Below are 19,289 nucleotides of genomic sequence, written 5' to 3'. Positions count from 1 at the left end.
TTCTACGTCCTCGCGTTGTTATATTTTCTCTTTGTGTTTTCATGTTTAGATTAACTATATATAGTTGTGTATTTGCATCTTATATATATATACACACATACAAACAAACGAGTAAATAGCAAAAAAAAACAAAAAACGTGGCACTCATCATATTTGGCTGGAATTTACACATATTTAATAAGAGTTTGACTCAACTCCATATGACTTAAAATTTCATAGGCACATGCAATACTTGGCTGATATTCAATATCAGCTGAGTAGACTGGAATAATCTGAAATGAAGTGCATTTCTCAAAGATGACAACATATTGCCTGGCCCAGAAATTGAACCTATAACTTTTTGATCATCAGGCCAGTCAGGCCAACACCCTTATCACTAAGCCATATATCTTAACACACATGTATGCACGTATGTGTATGTATTGTGTATATATGTATCTATGTGTGTGTGTGTGTGCGTGTGTGTGTGTGCGTGTGTGTGTGTGTGTATTCTTTTATTCTTTTATTTGTTTCAGTCATTTGACTGCAGCCATGCTGGAGCACCGCCTTTAGTCGAACAAATCAACCTCAGGACTTATTATTTGTTAGCCTTGTACTTATTCTATTGGTCTCTTTTGCCGAACAGCTAAGTTTACGGGTGCCTGAACACACCAACATTGGTTGTCAAGCGATGGTGGGGGGACAAACACAGATGCACAAACATATACACATATATATACATACACACGTATATATATATATATATATATATATATATATATATATATATATATATATATATACATGACAGGCTTCTTTCAGTTTCCGTCTACCAAATCCATTCACAGGGCTTTGGTCGACCTGAGGCTATAGTAGAAGACACTTGCCCAAGGTGCCATGCAGTGGGACTGAACCCAGAACCATAAGGTTGGTAAGCAAGCTACTTATCACACAGCCACTCCTATATGTATGTATATATAGGTGGTAAGAAGTTTGATTCCCAACCACTTGGTTCCAGGTTCAATCCCACTGTGTGGCATCTTGTGCAAGTGAAGTCAGTTCCTTGAGTGGATTTGGTACACAAAAACTTTAAGAAGCCTGTCGTATGCATGTGTGTGTGTGTGTCTGTTCATCACCATCACTTGCCAACCAGTGTTGGTGTGTTTACATCCCCATAACTTAGCAGTTCGGCAAAATACGCCATTAGAATAAGTACCAAGATTTTAAAATAGGTACTGGTATCGATTCGTTAGACTAAAATTCTCCAAGGCAGTGCCCCAGTATGGCCACAGTCTAATGACAGAAACAAGTAAAAGAATAAAAAAATATTCAGGTACACATCCCCATTTTTATTGTTGTATGTGTATTTAGTGGTGGTAGTGGTTATACACAAATACGTAAATGTAGTTTACCATTTCAGTACATTTTCTATGAATATATATATATATTTATACACATAATATTTTTCTTTTGTATGTTGGAAACATACATACACACACACACTAACTCAAATGGCAATCTACATGTAAATGGAGATTACCATTTGCTGTGTTCTCCAGACAGCCTGACTGTTGATTATAGCACACAGTACACACACACACACACACACACACACACACACAGCTATTAAATGTTCCTTTGACCTGTTTCCTGTCCTCCACCCCACTCACTACCACCATTTTATTTACACGCTATTTCCCTTCACCATTCCCACCCCAACCCTCCACCCTATTACAACAGGTTATGTAGCCCTACACCCTTGTGAATTGTATTATATAACCCTACATGTGTGTGTATGTATATGTATGTGTGTTTTAACTAAGAAGAGAAAAAGTACTCAATACCATAAAATATAACTGTTTAAACATGCTGATCTTGGTTAGCTTCAATACGCTATACATACATACATACATACATGCATGCATGCATACTTGACACACATACATCATAATTTAATGCCCATGTTCCATGCTGGCATGAGCCAAATGGTTTGACCAGATCTGACAGGTTTGAAGACAGCATTGCCCTCCAGTGTCTCCTTCGGTCTGGTATTTATAGCTGGATGCCCTTCCTAATGCCAACCACTTTACTGCATGCTCTAAGGGTTGTTTTTTTTTTTTTTATAACACCACCTCCAGTGAGGTCACTGTACATCCTGCAAGACTGTGACCCCTTTTGATTGAGTGTCTACAGTAGAGAGGAAGGATTGAGTGTCTACAGTAGGGAGGAAGGTGACTTTATGCTGTGAATGAGGGGTTCAAGTGAGAGGGAAGGTGCCAGAACAGAACAGGTTTTTTTTGCTTAAGGGAGCTACACATCAACTCACATTATAAAAGAGAGAGAGGAGTGCTGTCTTGGGACAGTCACCATTATCTTTCTTTTTCCAAATTTGCTTTGAGAATGAAATGGAGTTTTCTTTGTGATAGTGTCTGAAAGATGTCATATGTTGGTATTGTCAGTTTTTAAATCAGTTTTCTTTTACCAATGTAACACACAGTTCTGTCTCTTATTTTTTCTTCAGTTGTAACAGCCAGATTCACAGTGTTTTTATGTTAACTTTTATTTCCTCTTTAATGTGTATTGTTTAAAAGGATTCTATGGTTATAAAACTGAACGATTTTTCCTACAGTTCAGAAAGTGGCTTTCATATTGCACCTGTTGAATAATTTACAAAGTTTACAATCTTTGTTATCATTTTTTAATACTCACTTTTCCATGCTTGCATGGGTCAGATAAATTTCATTGAAGCTGAGATTCTCTATGGTTAGATGTATTTCTTGTCACTCCAAGCAATATTTCTCCATGGCTTGACATGTTTTCATGTTCATTGAAAATGAACACCACCACTTGTCAGTTAGTGTTGCTCACTTACAACTATTGATTGCTGTCAAAACAAAAAGACACACTGTCTAGACAACAGGCTTTTAGTTCCTGCATAGGGACTAAAATGAAAACCATGTGGTTGGAATGCAAACTTTTTTTTACCATGCAGCCATGTATGTGCCTATATGTTTATATTTATTTATTATGTAATTATTATAATTATTAATTAATGAGTTGTATTTAATTATTAATTACTGATTTCTATTTGCAGGATGGAGCAAGCATAGCAGATGAAAATGATCCGGAAGGTAATTATTTTTACATACTGTAGACTCTTTCCATTTCCTTTTCTATCTTTCAACTATTGTGAAGTGCTAAAGATATAGGCTATGGGTTTGTCCACTGATACAAGATGTAGAAGGAAATGAAAAAGAAATCTCATCTGTAAAAAAAAATTTTTGTGATAAAAAATGGATTGTGTTGCTACTGATGTTTACTGCCAGTTCATCCCCGAGTGAACAGACCTATGATCAAAGACATTCTACCCCTGACCATCTCGTCTTTTATTTAGACAAGTGCTTCTAAGACTACATTATCTCATATGTTCTTGATTTTTAAAACAGTGAAGTCTGATTCAATGGAGATTTGGCTACTATTTTTAGCACATTGAGGCACTTCTTTTGGCTCAGATTTAGTTCTGTAAATGTTTCAGGCATATATATGGTAGCATAATATTGATGAAAAGTTATAGAAAAGTAACCTCTTCTCCCCTTCCACCACTATTCATGAAGATCCTGAAAACAGTCATGGGGGCTGCCTTCCATCCTCTAGGTTAGACATTAAACAAAAGCTCTGCCCTGATTGAGAAGTTGTGTGATCAAAGAGATTCCATCTATGACCACCCAACTTTTTGTTTATCTAGGACTATACTGGTCAATGTATCTTTCTTTTCTTGTAAGATGTGATTTGAGGGAGATATAGATTCTACTTCTTGAAGGTCAAGTGAATGCTTAGAGTTGTCACAACAGGTTGCTAAAATTGTCACAACTGGTCACTGGACATGTCACAAGTCACTACATATGCCACAACAGATCACTGGATGTATCACAAGTCACTACATGTGTTACAGTTGAATGCAGCATGTGACACAATCAAATGCCCCATGTGTCATAATGGAACACCTCATGTGTCTCAATATAATGCTACATGTGTCATAACAGCAGATCAGTACATGTATCAAATCAGAACTAGTTACGCCATAACATTATCCACACTTTCTGGAAATCTTCTTTAATTAATTAATTTGTCACAAAACCAAGTCAATTAGTATCAGCTTTGAAATAAAGAAAAGAATTAAAATTCTGCTGTAATCCGTTAAAAGTTTAACTCCTTCAACATCTGACTTGACTAAACAATGTAATCCATTATTTGCTGGAAGCGAGACACCTATTTCTGGTGAATGTTGTTGTTGTTATTTAGGTTCCAATAATGCGCCACTCATTACTGGGTCTGTTTATCTCATTAACATAAAGATATTCCAACCAACTCTGTTGAGACTGCTGTATGAAGTAATCCTTTCTTTACTGAAATTATTTATTTAGGTTCACGTTTACCCACAGATGTACGAGTACCATAAACTATACACAGGGGTACTACAAACGATGGCGTAAATATGTCACCAGCAATATATATATATAAGGATACCAAAGACAGTGGCACAAGTGTGCCACCAGCAATACACAGAGGTGTCACAAATGATGACACAAGTGTGTACCACCAACAATACATAAAGGTGCCAAAAATGATGGCACAGGTGTGTCACCAGTAACACACAGGTGTCTCACAAGCAGTGACACAGAGATCCCACAAATAAGTGTGTGCCACCAACAATACATAGAGGTGCCACAAACACTTGCACAAGTGTTCCACTAACAATACATAAAGGTACCACAAATGATGGTATGAGTGTGCCACCAGTTTTACACAGGGGCCCCACAAGCAGTGACACAGAGGTGATACAAATGATGACACAAGTATGTGCCACCAACAATTCACAGAGGCATCACAATCACACAAGTGTACTACCAGTAATACACAAGGGCCCCGTGAGCAGTGACACAAGTGTGCCAACAGCAATATACAGGATGCCACAACATTATATTTCCTGCTTCTATTCAGAATGTTTAAAACTGTCACAAGAAAGTTTTCAAATCCGTATTCTTGATATAAAAGATGGAAGAAGAATGAGATAAACAAATCTATATATAGTGTGGGAAATATTTTCATTGGAAGGAAAAAGTGTAGATGTTATTATTAACTTTATTACTTTACTGTGAAATGTATGTATTGTATGTAAAGTTATAAATAACATTTGGTCACAGTTTAACCATTGTCACAGCATAACCCTTTGAACATGGAAAGCAGATATATCTGCTCAAAATTATATTACTATTAATGTGAAATGCGATTTTGTCAGATGGCTTTGAAAAAAAACATCTCCTTATGATGCAAGAAGCAGAGACACTCCTTGGTGTACTTTTTTTAGAAAAGATAATTTTTACAGATTTTCTTAATTTTTTTCACATATTTCATCAAATACTTCTTCATGAAGAAAGATATGAAAACTGCACCTAGAGGAAATACTGAAAGGGCATTGTAGAAAATATCAATCCTTTTACTTTTTGGGTTTTTTTAATTTTTTTTTGTGAATAATTAACATCATTACAGTCAAAGAGTTAAAAGTTGATGTAATAAATTAATAATTTGCAGCTGATTAAAGGAAGCAGCAGCACCAATATAAGTGAGATGGTTTTTGTAAGATATACCATATTTGCTGGCACACAAGTTAATGTAGTAAATAGTGTAAACATGTGTTAACATTCAAACATTGCCATGACCTTTCCAAATCATGCTGCATTTAACATGGAGCTTTTGGCCCTCCAAAGTCATCTTGGTGTATAAATCAACCTATATTTTATTGGATGTAAAATTTTGGTCTGAAATATTTGATCTGTATGTTGGAAGATAGAATAGAAATATGACTAAGCCCAGGCAAATTCACACTGATTAATATATTTTGTTTAACACTTATTCAGTCATGCTTTTACTGGCCTATGATTAGACATTCCAATCATGAGCATTACATCATTTATTACAGACATAGTGTATCTCAGACTACACTAACCAATGTGTCTTTTTTAATACAATAGAGACTTAAGTGACCATGTCAAGGTTACTATACCAATAATGACAATGAAAAATTCTGTAAGGGTGACTTAGTTATCTCCCCCACCTCTTCTGACAAAATATTTTCATTAACACTAATGACTTCTGCTTATAAATATTCGATAATGTTTGAAATTCCAGGAAAAAGTCTACATGTTTTCTAGTACCACAATTGATTAATAAAACCCTGTTAGATAATCTACTTAATTTTGGTCAGGCTCATACCCAGCCCTTTAAAGATAATTTACTTTACTTTAGCCAGGCCCACACCCAGGCCTCAAAAACAAAGCCATTTCACCAAGCATCTCGATCTATCATCAGCACCTTCAGTTCATTGATAGTATTCAATCCTCTGCTAGTACCATGCTAGGGATCCCAGAATAAAAGTTTTTATGCTTGTTCTTCTTGGTACTGCATGCAATGACTTGGTATGCAGAGACATCATTCTCTGATCTTGTTGATCACTTTTGGAAGGCTTCCATAGAGATGCACATCAGTCATGTTCTGCTATTTTCATCCAGGGGCATTTGTAGCATCCACATGTAGTAGCCATCTAACCACTTTGCTTGTTTGGTAAGTGTCCATGTTTTGCTGCCATACAGGAGCGCTAACTCAACAGTAGCAAGGAACTGTCTTGACTGCCATACTCTTTTGAGTTTGTGACACAATGTCGAAGCTTATGCTTTTCTGACTTTGATGTCAACATTGGAGCTGTTTGCCCAACTACCAAGATATCTGAAATTCTCAACTGCATTCAATTTTGATCCATTCATTGCTCAGAGATTGAGATCTTTGTTTTGGTTGAAAGATATGTACACCATTTTCTTCTAGCTTCACATCTGTTTGTCCTTGTCCTGGACTATGCAATGTGCCAAGTAACAGGCAATGAAGCTTGGGATTCGCTACTGACTGACACAGATCATACCAAGTACCAACTGTCATCATAACTGACCTTGACTTCCTTGATGATACAGCACTCATTCTCAACAGAATAGAGCAAGGGCAAAAGTTACTCAATAATGTAGAGACCTCAGCAAGTAAAATATAAAGGTAATTTATGGAATTTGGGAATATTTTTATTTTTGTTGTTAGGGGAAGTGAAGGTGATGTCAAGGTTAATTAAAGTAAGAAATAGGTGTGGTGGGGAAGAAAACCAATCTGATGTGGTTCCTTGGTTTGTTATTCCAACTTATGACCAGGAAATAAACAAAACGATTACTACTATTTCTAATAATATTGATGTGTTGTGGAGCTAGAGGTTGAGGTGTCATAGAGGCTATAGGCTGAAGGTTGAAGTTTGCAGTGGTGTGGAGACTAGAGGCTGTGATGTCATGACAGCTGGAGACTGGAGATTCTGCTGCTGTGGGGGCTGTAGTTTTTCTTATAAACTCAGTAAATTTTGTACTAAGCCTTGAGAAAAACGGAAATGTTTCAACTGTTACTTCATTGAAACACGTATTTCACTTAGACACTAACAACAGCAACAGCACAACTATCACACCACAGTGCTGCCACTGCGTCTCTCCACCACCACAGTACCCCTACCACCACTACATCTCACCCACCATTGATTTCAAAACCCATTATTTTCCAGTACATATTTTCTGTTGAATTATTTTGAGAATGTCAATCTGCCTACATGTATGTAACTCTGTTTGTCTGTGTACATGTATAACATGTAGGTGACTACATTTGTCTGTGTATATATGTACAACTATGCTTCCCTGAACAACATGTATAGGTGTATATATATGTTTCTCTGTGTACATGAATATCTGTATGTATGTATGTGTTTGTGTGTTTGTCAACATATGTTTCTGTATGTATGCATATATATATGCCTGTCTACATTAATGTGTGTGGAAGGGGAGAAGAATGAGGATGCCTATAGAGGTGGGGGTGTAGAATTGGTGGGTATCTATGGTAGATTGTTTGATTAGACTGTGTATATGAAATGTAACATGTGGTATGTGTATATATTGCAAGGTTTATGTATATAATATGTGGTTTGCGCACATATAAAGCCTGATGTGTGTGTGTTTGCATAAAATATGGTGTATGTATGAAGTGCAGTTTGTGTGTATAAAAAGCATGGTGTGCATGTCTGTTAAGTGTTGCCTGTGTATATATATTTACATATGCAGTGGTGTGTGTGTGTGTGTGTATTTATGGTATGTTCCATTTGCAGGAAGTTGAAATGTTTCAGATAAGTCTGGTTGATGGTGCAGGAAGAGGTGGTGGTGGTGGGGCACTGATGTTGTTGTGTGATGGTGGTGGTGGTGGTGGTGGTGGTATACAGATTCTGTGATGGCAACGATTGACTTACACAACTCTACTGAAGAAAATTACATCCTGTCATCTGGAAGTGGGACAACAGATATAATAGGGCAATGATGATGATGGTGGTGGTGGTGGTGGCAGTGGTAGTAGAAAAATAAATTGTAATAATAATGATAATAACAACAACGATAATAATGACGATAATCTGAGTTATAAGGTTAATTGCAAAGCTAAGGTAAGTGATGATGATGATGATGATGATGCTAATAACAGTAATGCTGCTGATGATGATAATGATGGTTGAGTGTGGAAAGGCCATCTCTCCTGAAATCGTCAACAATTGTGGTATTGGTGGTGGTGGTAGTGGTGGTGATGGTAATAGTCCTACCATGGAACATTTTGTGACAACTTACAGCCATGATTGGTTAAGCCCTGCCCTAGACACTGGATTGTTGTCCATGTGATAGTGACACACAGACACTGTTCAAATAATGATTATGGGGATGATGTTCTTAATAAAAAATATAACACTAATTTTTTTTTTCTTTAATTAAACATAAAATCAGTTTGAGCACATCATAACATTTGTTTTCTTGAGCCAATGTGGTCTGTCAGCTTTCTAGAAGTAGCAGCCAAATCTCTCTCAAATCACACTTCACCATGTTAAAAACACATTGCATAATGTGCCATATTTTCAAGCATACAAGTTGACATATTGTGTATAAGTTGAGGTAATCTATACTCATCATGCAAGTCAACCTGCCTTTTCCGGTCACAAGCTTTTATTGAGAAAGTTGGGACATCATCAGGGTTTGAATGGATCTGATCACCAGAGCATACACAGACAACAGAGGGAAATGGAAGATTTCACCACAGGATGAATAAGTCAAAATAAATAAGTTTTCACTTGAAATTATGTTTAATTATTTCAAATTTGACTTTTAATATTTACCTTTATTTATGATTCTAATTGCACTTCAATATAAACACTAAGTAAGTATAAAGAGGATTAACAGGTAACTAGAATTTTTGTTACATGCCATTACGGCAGGCCTGAAGTGTAAACATTCAATCCTTTCCAAATCCTGCTGCATTTCATATGGAATTTTTGGTCCTCCAAAGTTGTCTTGGTGTATAAGTCGGCCTACTTTTTTTTTTTTAACTATAAATCTTGGTCTGAAAAATATTCAACTTGTATGCTGGAAAATGCAGTTGTCTTAGATATAAAAAAAAGCCAATTAATAATAAGATTGTCATAGCAAGAATGTCTTGTTAGTTGTGTCAAATGTTGATGTCAAACAAGAGTGGCATGACTGGAAGTTCTTGCTATGGCCTGACTCTCAGTCAGTTACGACAATGAGGGTTCCAGTTGATTCGGCCAACAGAGCAGCCTGCTTGTGAAATTAATGTGCAAGTGGCTGAGCTCTCCACAGACATATAGTTCTCAGAGAGATACACTGTGACAAGATTGGCCCTTTGAAATACAGGTACAACTCATTTTTACTAGCTGAGTGAACAGGAGCAATGTGAAATAAAGTGTCTTGCTCAAGGAATCAACACCCTGTCAGAAATCGAACTCATGACTTTATGATCATGAGCCAAATACCTTAACTACTAACCCAGGTGCATTAGTTCTTGCTAAGTTTGTCACCGTTTATCTAAAACAGCAACATCAATTTTCTCTGGTTCTGTTAAGACAATATTTCTTTTGTTGTAACTGGTCCCTATCACTGTTTCTGTCACATCTCCATCACACAGTGGGCACATACCTAATATAAACATTTATTTCAAGGTTTAACTGGCTTTTCCTATCTACCTGCTTCTCTGCTTGCTTATCTTCTGTATTCCCCCAATTAGATACCCATCCCCATCCTGACATAGTCATCTCTCTCCTTACTACATAAACCAATACTCCAATCTTTCTCAATCACCATGTTCTATGTCCATCAGTCTTTCAACAACAACACGTATATTCAGATAATATCCACCCCCCAACCTGTTACTGATTTCATCATCATCATCATCGTTTAACGTCCACTTTCCATGCTAGCATGGGTTGGACGATTTGGCTGAGGACTGGCGAACCAGATCGCTTCACCAGGCTCCAATCTTGATCCTTCTGTTTACAATATAGACTAACAGGCATGTAATTATTGCCTCATCTTCACACAGCAACAGAGCATACTAGCAATGACAACAGATATTTACCTAAAATTCCATCAAACAATCTTAAAACACCAAACACCCATTACCTCCTCCCTCTGTTATCTAAACTGATACAGCTCTACTATTTCCCATACATCCAACATCTTCAGTAGTGGTAACAGCTGTGGTTAGTGTGTGGGTACACATGTGTCACTTGCATAAAAATGGTGGTAGTTATGATGCTGACGGCAATATAGGTCAGTGATATAACTGGTGGTGGTGGCAGTGGTGGTTTATTAGGATTATGTATTGCTAAATGTTACTCCATCCGCCCCACCCACCCTCCACCAGACATTTTTAAACTTCTGATGTGATAACAATAAATATATCACACATGTTTCTACTTTTGGGAAGACAGTTTCTTCCCACAAAGTGTTCTCTCTTTTCCACAGAACATATTCATCAGGGTTAGTCTTGTCAGCAGTGTCTCTCGAGTTTCTTGCTAGTTTCCAAGATCAACCATTAAATAGTCTTGTATACTTTGAGATTCTTCAGACGATACTTTGGCAAGTCTGTTTCACTGAGAAGGTTGCAATAACACTGGAACATGCCCAGAGTTGTCACCCATATTTTCTGAAATAATTAAAATATATTAGTCAAGACTGATATTGATTATTTCTACAGAGCTTTCTGATGCTCTATATATTAAATACATTGAGTTATTTAATCGTTTTTCTACAAATGTTAGTGCCTCCCCATCCAATAAGATTAAGGTCAACAGTATTACAAATAACTGATACTGTTATAACTCTACAAGGGAGCTTCTACATGGATGCTTGACCTGTTAGAAATAGCACCCAAATTGCCCTCAAATGAGACCCTTCAATCTTATATGATGTTACACTACAGAATCTATAGATTTTAACCCATGTTGCATGTATAAAGATGATGAAAATACCTTGCCTTTATATAAAATAGGTTTGTGGACAGGAAATGTGGGTTTAGCTGCTGGACCACTTTCAGTCCTGTGTTGAGCTGTCACCAGTGACTGAGTTCTTATTTTAATTATCCATAGATACTTTAAGAGGACAGTTAAAATGGATTGCTTGCCCCTGGTGAAATCCCACCACAGGACTGAAACAAAACTCTAATAATTTATTAATCTATTAATGCACCAGTAATTCATTAATCTCATATGACATTTAATAAATGTAAGTGAAGATTTTTGTAAAAATCTGGGATGGTCATGGCTTGAATACTTTTGATCATAGGTCTGCTTGATAAACACTGACCTGGGGCTCAACAGCAACAATCATCACCACCATTACAAACTACATTAATATCACCATCATTACCACCACGAACCACCATCCTTATTAATACCACCACTCTCGCCTGACTGGGATGCCTTTTTACGTAGTTCTGTGTGCTCTATTATGGTAAGCCTAGGGCTAAACAACAACAACCACCATCATCACTATTAGTCTCAACCAACACTACTACTACTACCAATCTCTATCATCATCACCATCACCACCATTATCGTAGTCACCACCAAACATTGCAGTCATCACTACTACCACCATCATCACTACCACTGTCATCATCATCATCACCATCATCAATACTGCCATCGCCACCCCTCACTTCCATCAAGCATTAAACCCAACAGCTTTATGTATTGATGTATATCTGTTGAGACAACAAGGTTCTGAACCAAACTAGAGCCTTCACTTAGTAAATATTTAACACACCAGTGAGACTTTAATTAATCAGCACTTTACCTTTAATTAATCAACACTTTTAATTAATCGTGTCTCTTACATTTAATTAGTTAACACTCTACCTTTAATTAATGAAGTCTTTACCTTTAATAATCAAGACTCTACCTTTTAATTAATCACCACTTTACCTTTAATTGAGGAGAGGTAATCCCCAAAACAGGGTAGACAACTGTAAATGTTATTCACAAAACACTGAAATCCCAATTACCTCAACATTGGTGGGTTTGAATTGATGTGTCGTTAATATACTGTGCAGTTAATTACCCAGCTATACACCGCTCCCTGTTGTCATTAATATACTATAAGTGATGGCAGTAAGCTGACAGAATTGTTTGCACACCAGGCAAAATGCTTGGTGGTATTTCATCCATCTTTTTGTGTTCAGAGTTCAAATTCTGCCACGGTCAACCTTGTCTTTCATCCTTTCAAGGTCAATAAAATAAGCATCGGTTGGGCACTGGGGTCAAATGTAATGAACTTACCCCATCACCTGAAATTGCTGTTCTTGCCGTTGCCAAATTCAAAACCAAGATACTGTACAGTTAAATCAATCATATACACACCATCTATCCTTACTGTCGTTTATATGCTGTACAGCTAAATCACCCATAAATACATCATTCACCATCTTATTATTAATATACTGTACAGCTAAATCACCTACTTATAGACACAGACCAACCTTTTGTCCCTGTAAATAGGACAGAAGTGATATTTCACAGACTAGTGACACACGGTAAGTGTAAAGTGACTTCCTACCAGGGAAGAATTATTTTGTCACCAAAGTTTGGCACTGTCTGATGTTGTTAATAATCCATCAACTTTCAGTAATTTTAGCTGATCTATGCAGACTTAAGTTTTTTTTGTTTTTTTTTTTGTGGTCGATTATTTCACTACCAAACAATGTTGTTGTTATTTTTGCTGTTGCTGTACTTTGAACTTTACCACTTTCTGCTGCTTTTAACCTTCTGTTTCCTTTCAGTATTTAAAAATGAATTTTCTGCTCATTAATGTCAATTTGTGTTTCTCTTCCCTAGATGTTTCACACTTCTTTTGTCTCCATCTAATAATGTCTTTGAAAATACAGTAAATACCATCATAGGAACTTACTGTTTGGTCCCTAGGTCAAATTAATGCAGCAGACCTATGATTAAAGCTCTTCCGGATCTGACCATCCCATCTTTTATTCAAACCTAATGTATCAAGGACTACATCATCTAACGTAATAATGTGTAGTGTAGTAGTTAGTACTGATGGCTATAACTAATGTTGTTTATAGTCTCAGATCAATCCCAGTCCAGCAGATCAATAATTAGGTGTTCCGACCATGACCTTCCCATCTGTTATTCTAAGTTACGGGGATGTAAACATGCCAGCATTGGTTGTCAAGTGATGGTGGGAGGACAAACACAGCTACATACATACACACAAACACACACATATACATATTTACAATGGGCTTCTTTCAATTTCCATCTACCAAATCCACTCACAAGGCTTTGGTTGGACTGAGGCTATAGTAGAAGACACTTGCTGAAGGTGCCATGCAGTGGGACTGAACCCGGAACCATGTGGTTGGTAAACAAGCTACTTACCACATAGCCACTCCTGTGCCTATTTTATTTTTTTTCAAGGTGGCAAGGTGTGATTGGAGAAAGGCTTGGCTACTATCTCTATCAAGTCAGTCAGCCATATAGAGACCATCTTGTTGTTTCTAAAGGTTGGTGATGGTAGGGATCAGAGGTATAATGGTTTCTTCTGTTCTCCACAATGCTGCAGTGTTTTCAAAATAATGATGCTAGAGTGTGGAGGTGAGGGAATTCAATATTTCTGTATTATGTTAGTTTAAACATACATTCTTGAAATTTTAAATTTTGTTCTCTCTCTCTCATTCTTTCTCCCCCTCTCTCTCCTTTTTACACCACCAGCTCCACCTGGTCCTTGGGTGCCTTTAGCCAAGTCCACTCTGCAACAAGCAGAAAACCAGGTGTCTGGACTTGTGGATAACTTCTTCCCATTCTTCTCACCTTTGTCAGAAACTCAACCAGTAGATATATTGTAAATTTGTCCTCACACTGTCCCCTGTTGTTAATTTTCATTTGATTACATTGCTCAGTTACACCAATCTCACAAGTCCTGCTATCAGGTGGTCATTACAAAGTTGATTAGGGTTGCCTTTCCTTCATACACTGTATTCTCTAATATCAACTGTCTATAACCAATACATGTTAAAACTATAAATGTAATGTATGCTGATGATTCAAAAAAGGATGAAATAGTGCTGTTCATAACTACCAAAGACTAGAATCTTTTGGAATTTTATAAATTGTTGGTAAAATAATATTAAATATGTATATTCTGTAAGCTTTCTTTACTCCTTGTTGGAAATTCCAAATTTTCAAATCAGCCTCAAATTAATATAGAAGTGATTGTTTCACCTATAATCTAGAAGTGATTGTCTCCTAGCCACCAGGTACTCACTAAGTGTAATATCTCTTTAACATTACATGGAGACACTTATGTGTATATGTCTCCAGCCACCCAATATGTGCAGAGGATTTGATTCCGGTTTCTGTTCCTTTAACTCACATGGTTTCAAGATCTGAAGAATAATCTTCTTTTTAGTTTCTTCTTCCACATAAAATCTGGTCAAATTAAATAACCTTAGATAATAGCACCCTTTATATTGACCCTTGCAAAAAAATATGAATATTTAAATAATTGTAGCCCTTTATAACATAAATAACTGAAATAACTCTAGAATACTTAAATAATGGTAACCTTCTAGAAATGATCCTAGAACACTTTGTCTTTTGTGGAAGCATGTAGCTCAAGCACATTTTGAGATTTAACTGAATTTTTTAACAAAGGGATCTCCTTCAGTGTTAGTCTCTAGAGTGAAAGTGGCCTTGGTCAGTGTGCTTCTAAGTCTGGCAGTTACCACAGCTAAATGGCTTTGATCAATACATTCCTGCTAGTCACCACAGATAGTGGCCTTGGTCAATATATTCCCTGTGCCAACACAGTTAATATGCTCTTGTTCAATATACATCTAAAGTGGTTTTAGTCAATCAATGTGTACTAGTGCCACTACAGCTAGCATGATCTTGGTAATACATAACAGTTAATCTTCCTCTATTGGCATCCATCCCAGTTGTGGTTCTAGTTGTAGTTAACTCCTTCCTGGTCCAGCAGATCTATAACCAAAGGTGTTTCAGCCATGACCATCTTCAAACACACTTTGTTATAAAATTAAATTATCTGATGGTCATATATTTTTGAAGATGGTAGGGAGATTTGGCTCCTATTTTTAATGCATTGAGCAACCTCCTAAGTGGCCTCTTTGTAGATATATTCCAGTCTTTGTTATAACCAGAAATGACTGGTTATCTCTGGTAATTCCCCTCTCCCCACCTTTTATATTATATCAACCAGTCTCTAGATCTGACAACCTTCTTTTCTGTTTTTTTGTGTATGCGTAAACCTGTCAAACCCATCTTCACTATGAAGTCTCAAATGTTGACCTGGTTTTTGTTTACTTAACTTTGCTGATTTCCCCCTCTACCCACCTCCGGAAAACTCTACCACCATCACAACAACAACAACAATCACCACCAACTCACTGTTTACTTTTGATCTCATTTTTTTTTTTCAGATCAAATATCTATGAATTACTCTCTGCCAAAGGTTTTATTGTGTGTGTGTGTGGTGTGTGTGTACACTTATTGCCAACCTATAACTTAGTATGTGTATATGTGTTCACTCAGTAAATGTCATCATACATATGATGGACCAAATCTGACCTATTACCTCTTGTTTTCTCTGTGTTTACACCAAACAAGCAACAGCAGCAGCAGCAATATTTCTGTGGCAACGACCTGGTCTGACTCAGTTATTGTTTGGAAATAGGTAGGGAGGGTTATGGGAACTTAACCATGATGCATAAAAAAAAAATAATAATAATAATAACATAATTGCTGATATCGTAGTGTAACCTGTCTTTGTAATGTTCCCTTCATCTAATGCCCCAATGGGAAATAAAAGAATATATCATCATCACCATCATCCATTATTGCTAAGGCAGCATAGTCATTTGCTTACCAAACATAATGCTAAATGGAATTTCTTGTGGTTTTACACTCTGAGTTCAAATTGTGCCAAGGTAGACATTGCCTTTCATCCTTTCAAAGTTTATAAAATAGGCACCAGTTGGGCACTGGGGTTGATGTAATCATCTTCCCTACTTCCCTCGAAACTGCTGTTCCTGGTAGATGAGAGTGGTGGTCATGGTCTGAATGTTTTATATCCTTCTATACATTGGATATACAGATTTCACAAAGCAGGGATACACACAACTATCTTCACACAACGAAGGTCTTTAAAATCCTCCAATAAACATGATACTCTAACAAATACAAACTCTCAACAGTCTCAACGACTCCTACAACCTCTTCTCTCATCTCAACCAATATGCTACTTTTTATAAGAGCCCGGCTAGTCCATTCTTCCAATCCCACAGGGGTGTCAATGACTCTTGCCACAGCAAAATGAATAGGCCTATTCTGAGTATGCAGACAACAGAGAGAAAGCCTTTGCTTTAGTGGCCAGGGAGACTTATTTTGTGAGATTTCAATGAGTAGCCAAACGTCAGTAGATTCTCATTTGCAGAATTATGCATCGTTTGCAATTTATTGTTTCCTTCTTACTGTTAGTCTCTCCTTTTGCATGTTTTTTTTTTATGTAATCCAACATTCTATCATCCTGTACCATCCCTGATGTTTTTTATAGACCCTTAGTGATTATTCCAGAAAACTATTCTTCTTCATCTTCTTCTCATCACCATCATCATTATTATTATTGCAGCAGCAGCAGACAAAATGCTTACTGGCATTATGTCTGTTTTTACGTTCCGAGTTCAAATTCCACTAAAGTCAGCTTTACCTTTCGTCTTTTTGGTGGGTTCAACAAAATAAGTATGAGCTGAGCATTGGGGTCAGTGTAATCAACTTACTCTGTCTGTTGAAATTGCTTATCATGTGTCAAAATTTGAAACCAATAAGGCATTTTGTCTGCCTTTACATTCTGAGTTCAAATTCTGCTGAGGCTGATTTTGCCTTTCATCATTTTGGAGTTGATAAATATGTACCAGTTGATCACAAGTCAATGTAATTGACCTAGGCCAACTTTACTTTTGATCCTATCACAATTGCTTAAAAAAAGGTACCAGTTGAGCACTGGGGACAATATAATTGACTAACCCCCATCCATGAAATGTCAGGCCTTGTGCCTGTAATAGAAAGGATCCTTATGATGATGATGATGTATTGTCAGAATCATGAAAATGTCATAAAAAACAAATACCTAGTGGTAGTTATTCCAGCTCTTTTCATTCTGAAATCAACTACTGCTTTATCTTTTATCCCACCAGGTTGATAAAGTAAAATACTTGTCATGTACTGGGGGAGGGTCAATGTAATCAACTCTGACTCCCTGTTGTTGAATTTCTGGTCCTCTACCTATGCTTCAAACAATTATTGTTATACTAAAACTGATCACTGGTAAGGGAATAAATGCCTGTGGGTGTTGATATATCATTGCTGATATGTGCATATATATATATATCTACTATAATAATGTTCTTGTGTTTTTCTACATCACAACATATGAATGAGAAAGGAAGGTGTGATAGATGAATAAAGAAGGAAGGGGTGATGGCAAACTGGTGGGGTGGGGTGGTGAACATTCAACACTGAAAAAATAAAATCTGACTATATGTGTGTATGTATGTGCATGGACAAGGGAAGTATGTGAATGTATGTGAACATTGACAAGTGTATTAATTTGATTTACCATCTATATTTGCATATAAAATACTACAATTAGCCGTCACTTTTGACAGCGTGGTGCCAGCTAGTATATATGAATATATAATATATACCATATTTTGTAACCAAAATTTACAGCCAAAAAACGGTAGGTCCATTTATACATCAAAACGATAGTGATGGTGTTTGAATGTTTATATTTCATGTCCATACCATATACAATGTTAACTTGTATGCTTGGGAACAGGATAACACCACAAGGACCTTTAACATGGCTCATATATTATATCACATGGCTGTCATATCATGGTTTATGTATAATGCCACATGGAACAGCATAATATTGCTGTTCTATATGAGGGTTGTGAGCTGGCTGAAACATTTGCACAGTGGGTAAAATGCTTAGTGACATTTCATCCGTCTTTAAGTTCTGTGTTCAAATTCTGCTGAGGTCAGCTTTACCTTTCGTCCATTTGGCATTTGATAAAATAAGTACCAGTTGATTATATCAACTGGGGTTGATATAATCGACTTACCCCCTCCCCCGAAATTGCTGGCCTTGTGCCAAAATTTGAAACCAATATCGCTGTTCTATATGGTGTTATTTATGTGGAGTGATGTTATGGAACAGTAATGTTACTAGTATCTGATTTAATCAACCTTATTACAGGGGTTGATTGAGCTCAACTAACATGGATAATAGTGGTCAAATATGGAATAATATAATCTACTTCACCTACAAAAGCTCATCTATTAGTTAGTTAATTAGAAAAGACAAGGTAGAGAATAAGAATTAATCTCTTCACCCATGACTGAGAAGATATATTTGGTTGTTGTTGTTCAGTGGACATTTTGCAGGATGAGGACAGAGGAGGTGGAGGATACTAAGATGGGAGATTGATGACAACATAGTGACTGTGCAGGGGGTCGGTGGTGGAGCTTGCAAACTATGGACCATTGTATCATCGTCATCATACATCTGGTTTCCATGCTGGCATAGGTTGGAAGGTTTGACTAAGAGCTGGCAAGCCAGAAGGCTGCACCAGTCTCCAATCATGATCTGGCAAAGTTTCTACAGCTGGATACCCTTCCTAATGCCAACCACTCCAAGAGTGTAGTTGATGCTTTTACATGTCACCAGCATAAGGGTCAGTCAGGCGGTACTGGCATCGGCCACACTCAAATGGTGCTTTTTACGTGCCACCTGCATGCACAGGAGCCAGTCCAG

At 36.9% G+C, this 19,289-nt stretch overlaps 1 protein-coding gene across 9 annotated transcripts in view; it reads left to right on the top strand.

Moving 5' to 3' along the window:
- LOC115216751 (rho GTPase-activating protein 21-A) overlaps positions 1-19,289 on the top strand; it is a 402,000-nt gene that overhangs the window by 290,566 nt on the left and 92,145 nt on the right. For 8 of the 9 annotated variants that reach the window (XM_036506766.1, XM_036506767.1, XM_036506763.1 and 5 more), the window contains one exon: positions 3,074-3,110. In XM_036506766.1, coding sequence (XP_036362659.1) covers positions 3,074-3,110 — 37 coding nt within the window. Of the gene's footprint in view, positions 1-2,553; positions 2,571-3,073; positions 3,111-19,289 lie in introns of those variants that run through there. The other variant, XM_036506770.1, reaches the window with a different exon arrangement.

This window comes from Octopus sinensis, linkage group LG10 (assembly GCF_006345805.1).
Source record: "Octopus sinensis linkage group LG10, ASM634580v1, whole genome shotgun sequence".
Taxonomy (NCBI): Eukaryota; Metazoa; Mollusca; class Cephalopoda; order Octopoda; family Octopodidae; genus Octopus; species Octopus sinensis.
The sequence above is the reverse complement of the archived record's forward strand: the minus strand, read 5'-3'. Positions and strand labels throughout refer to the sequence as shown.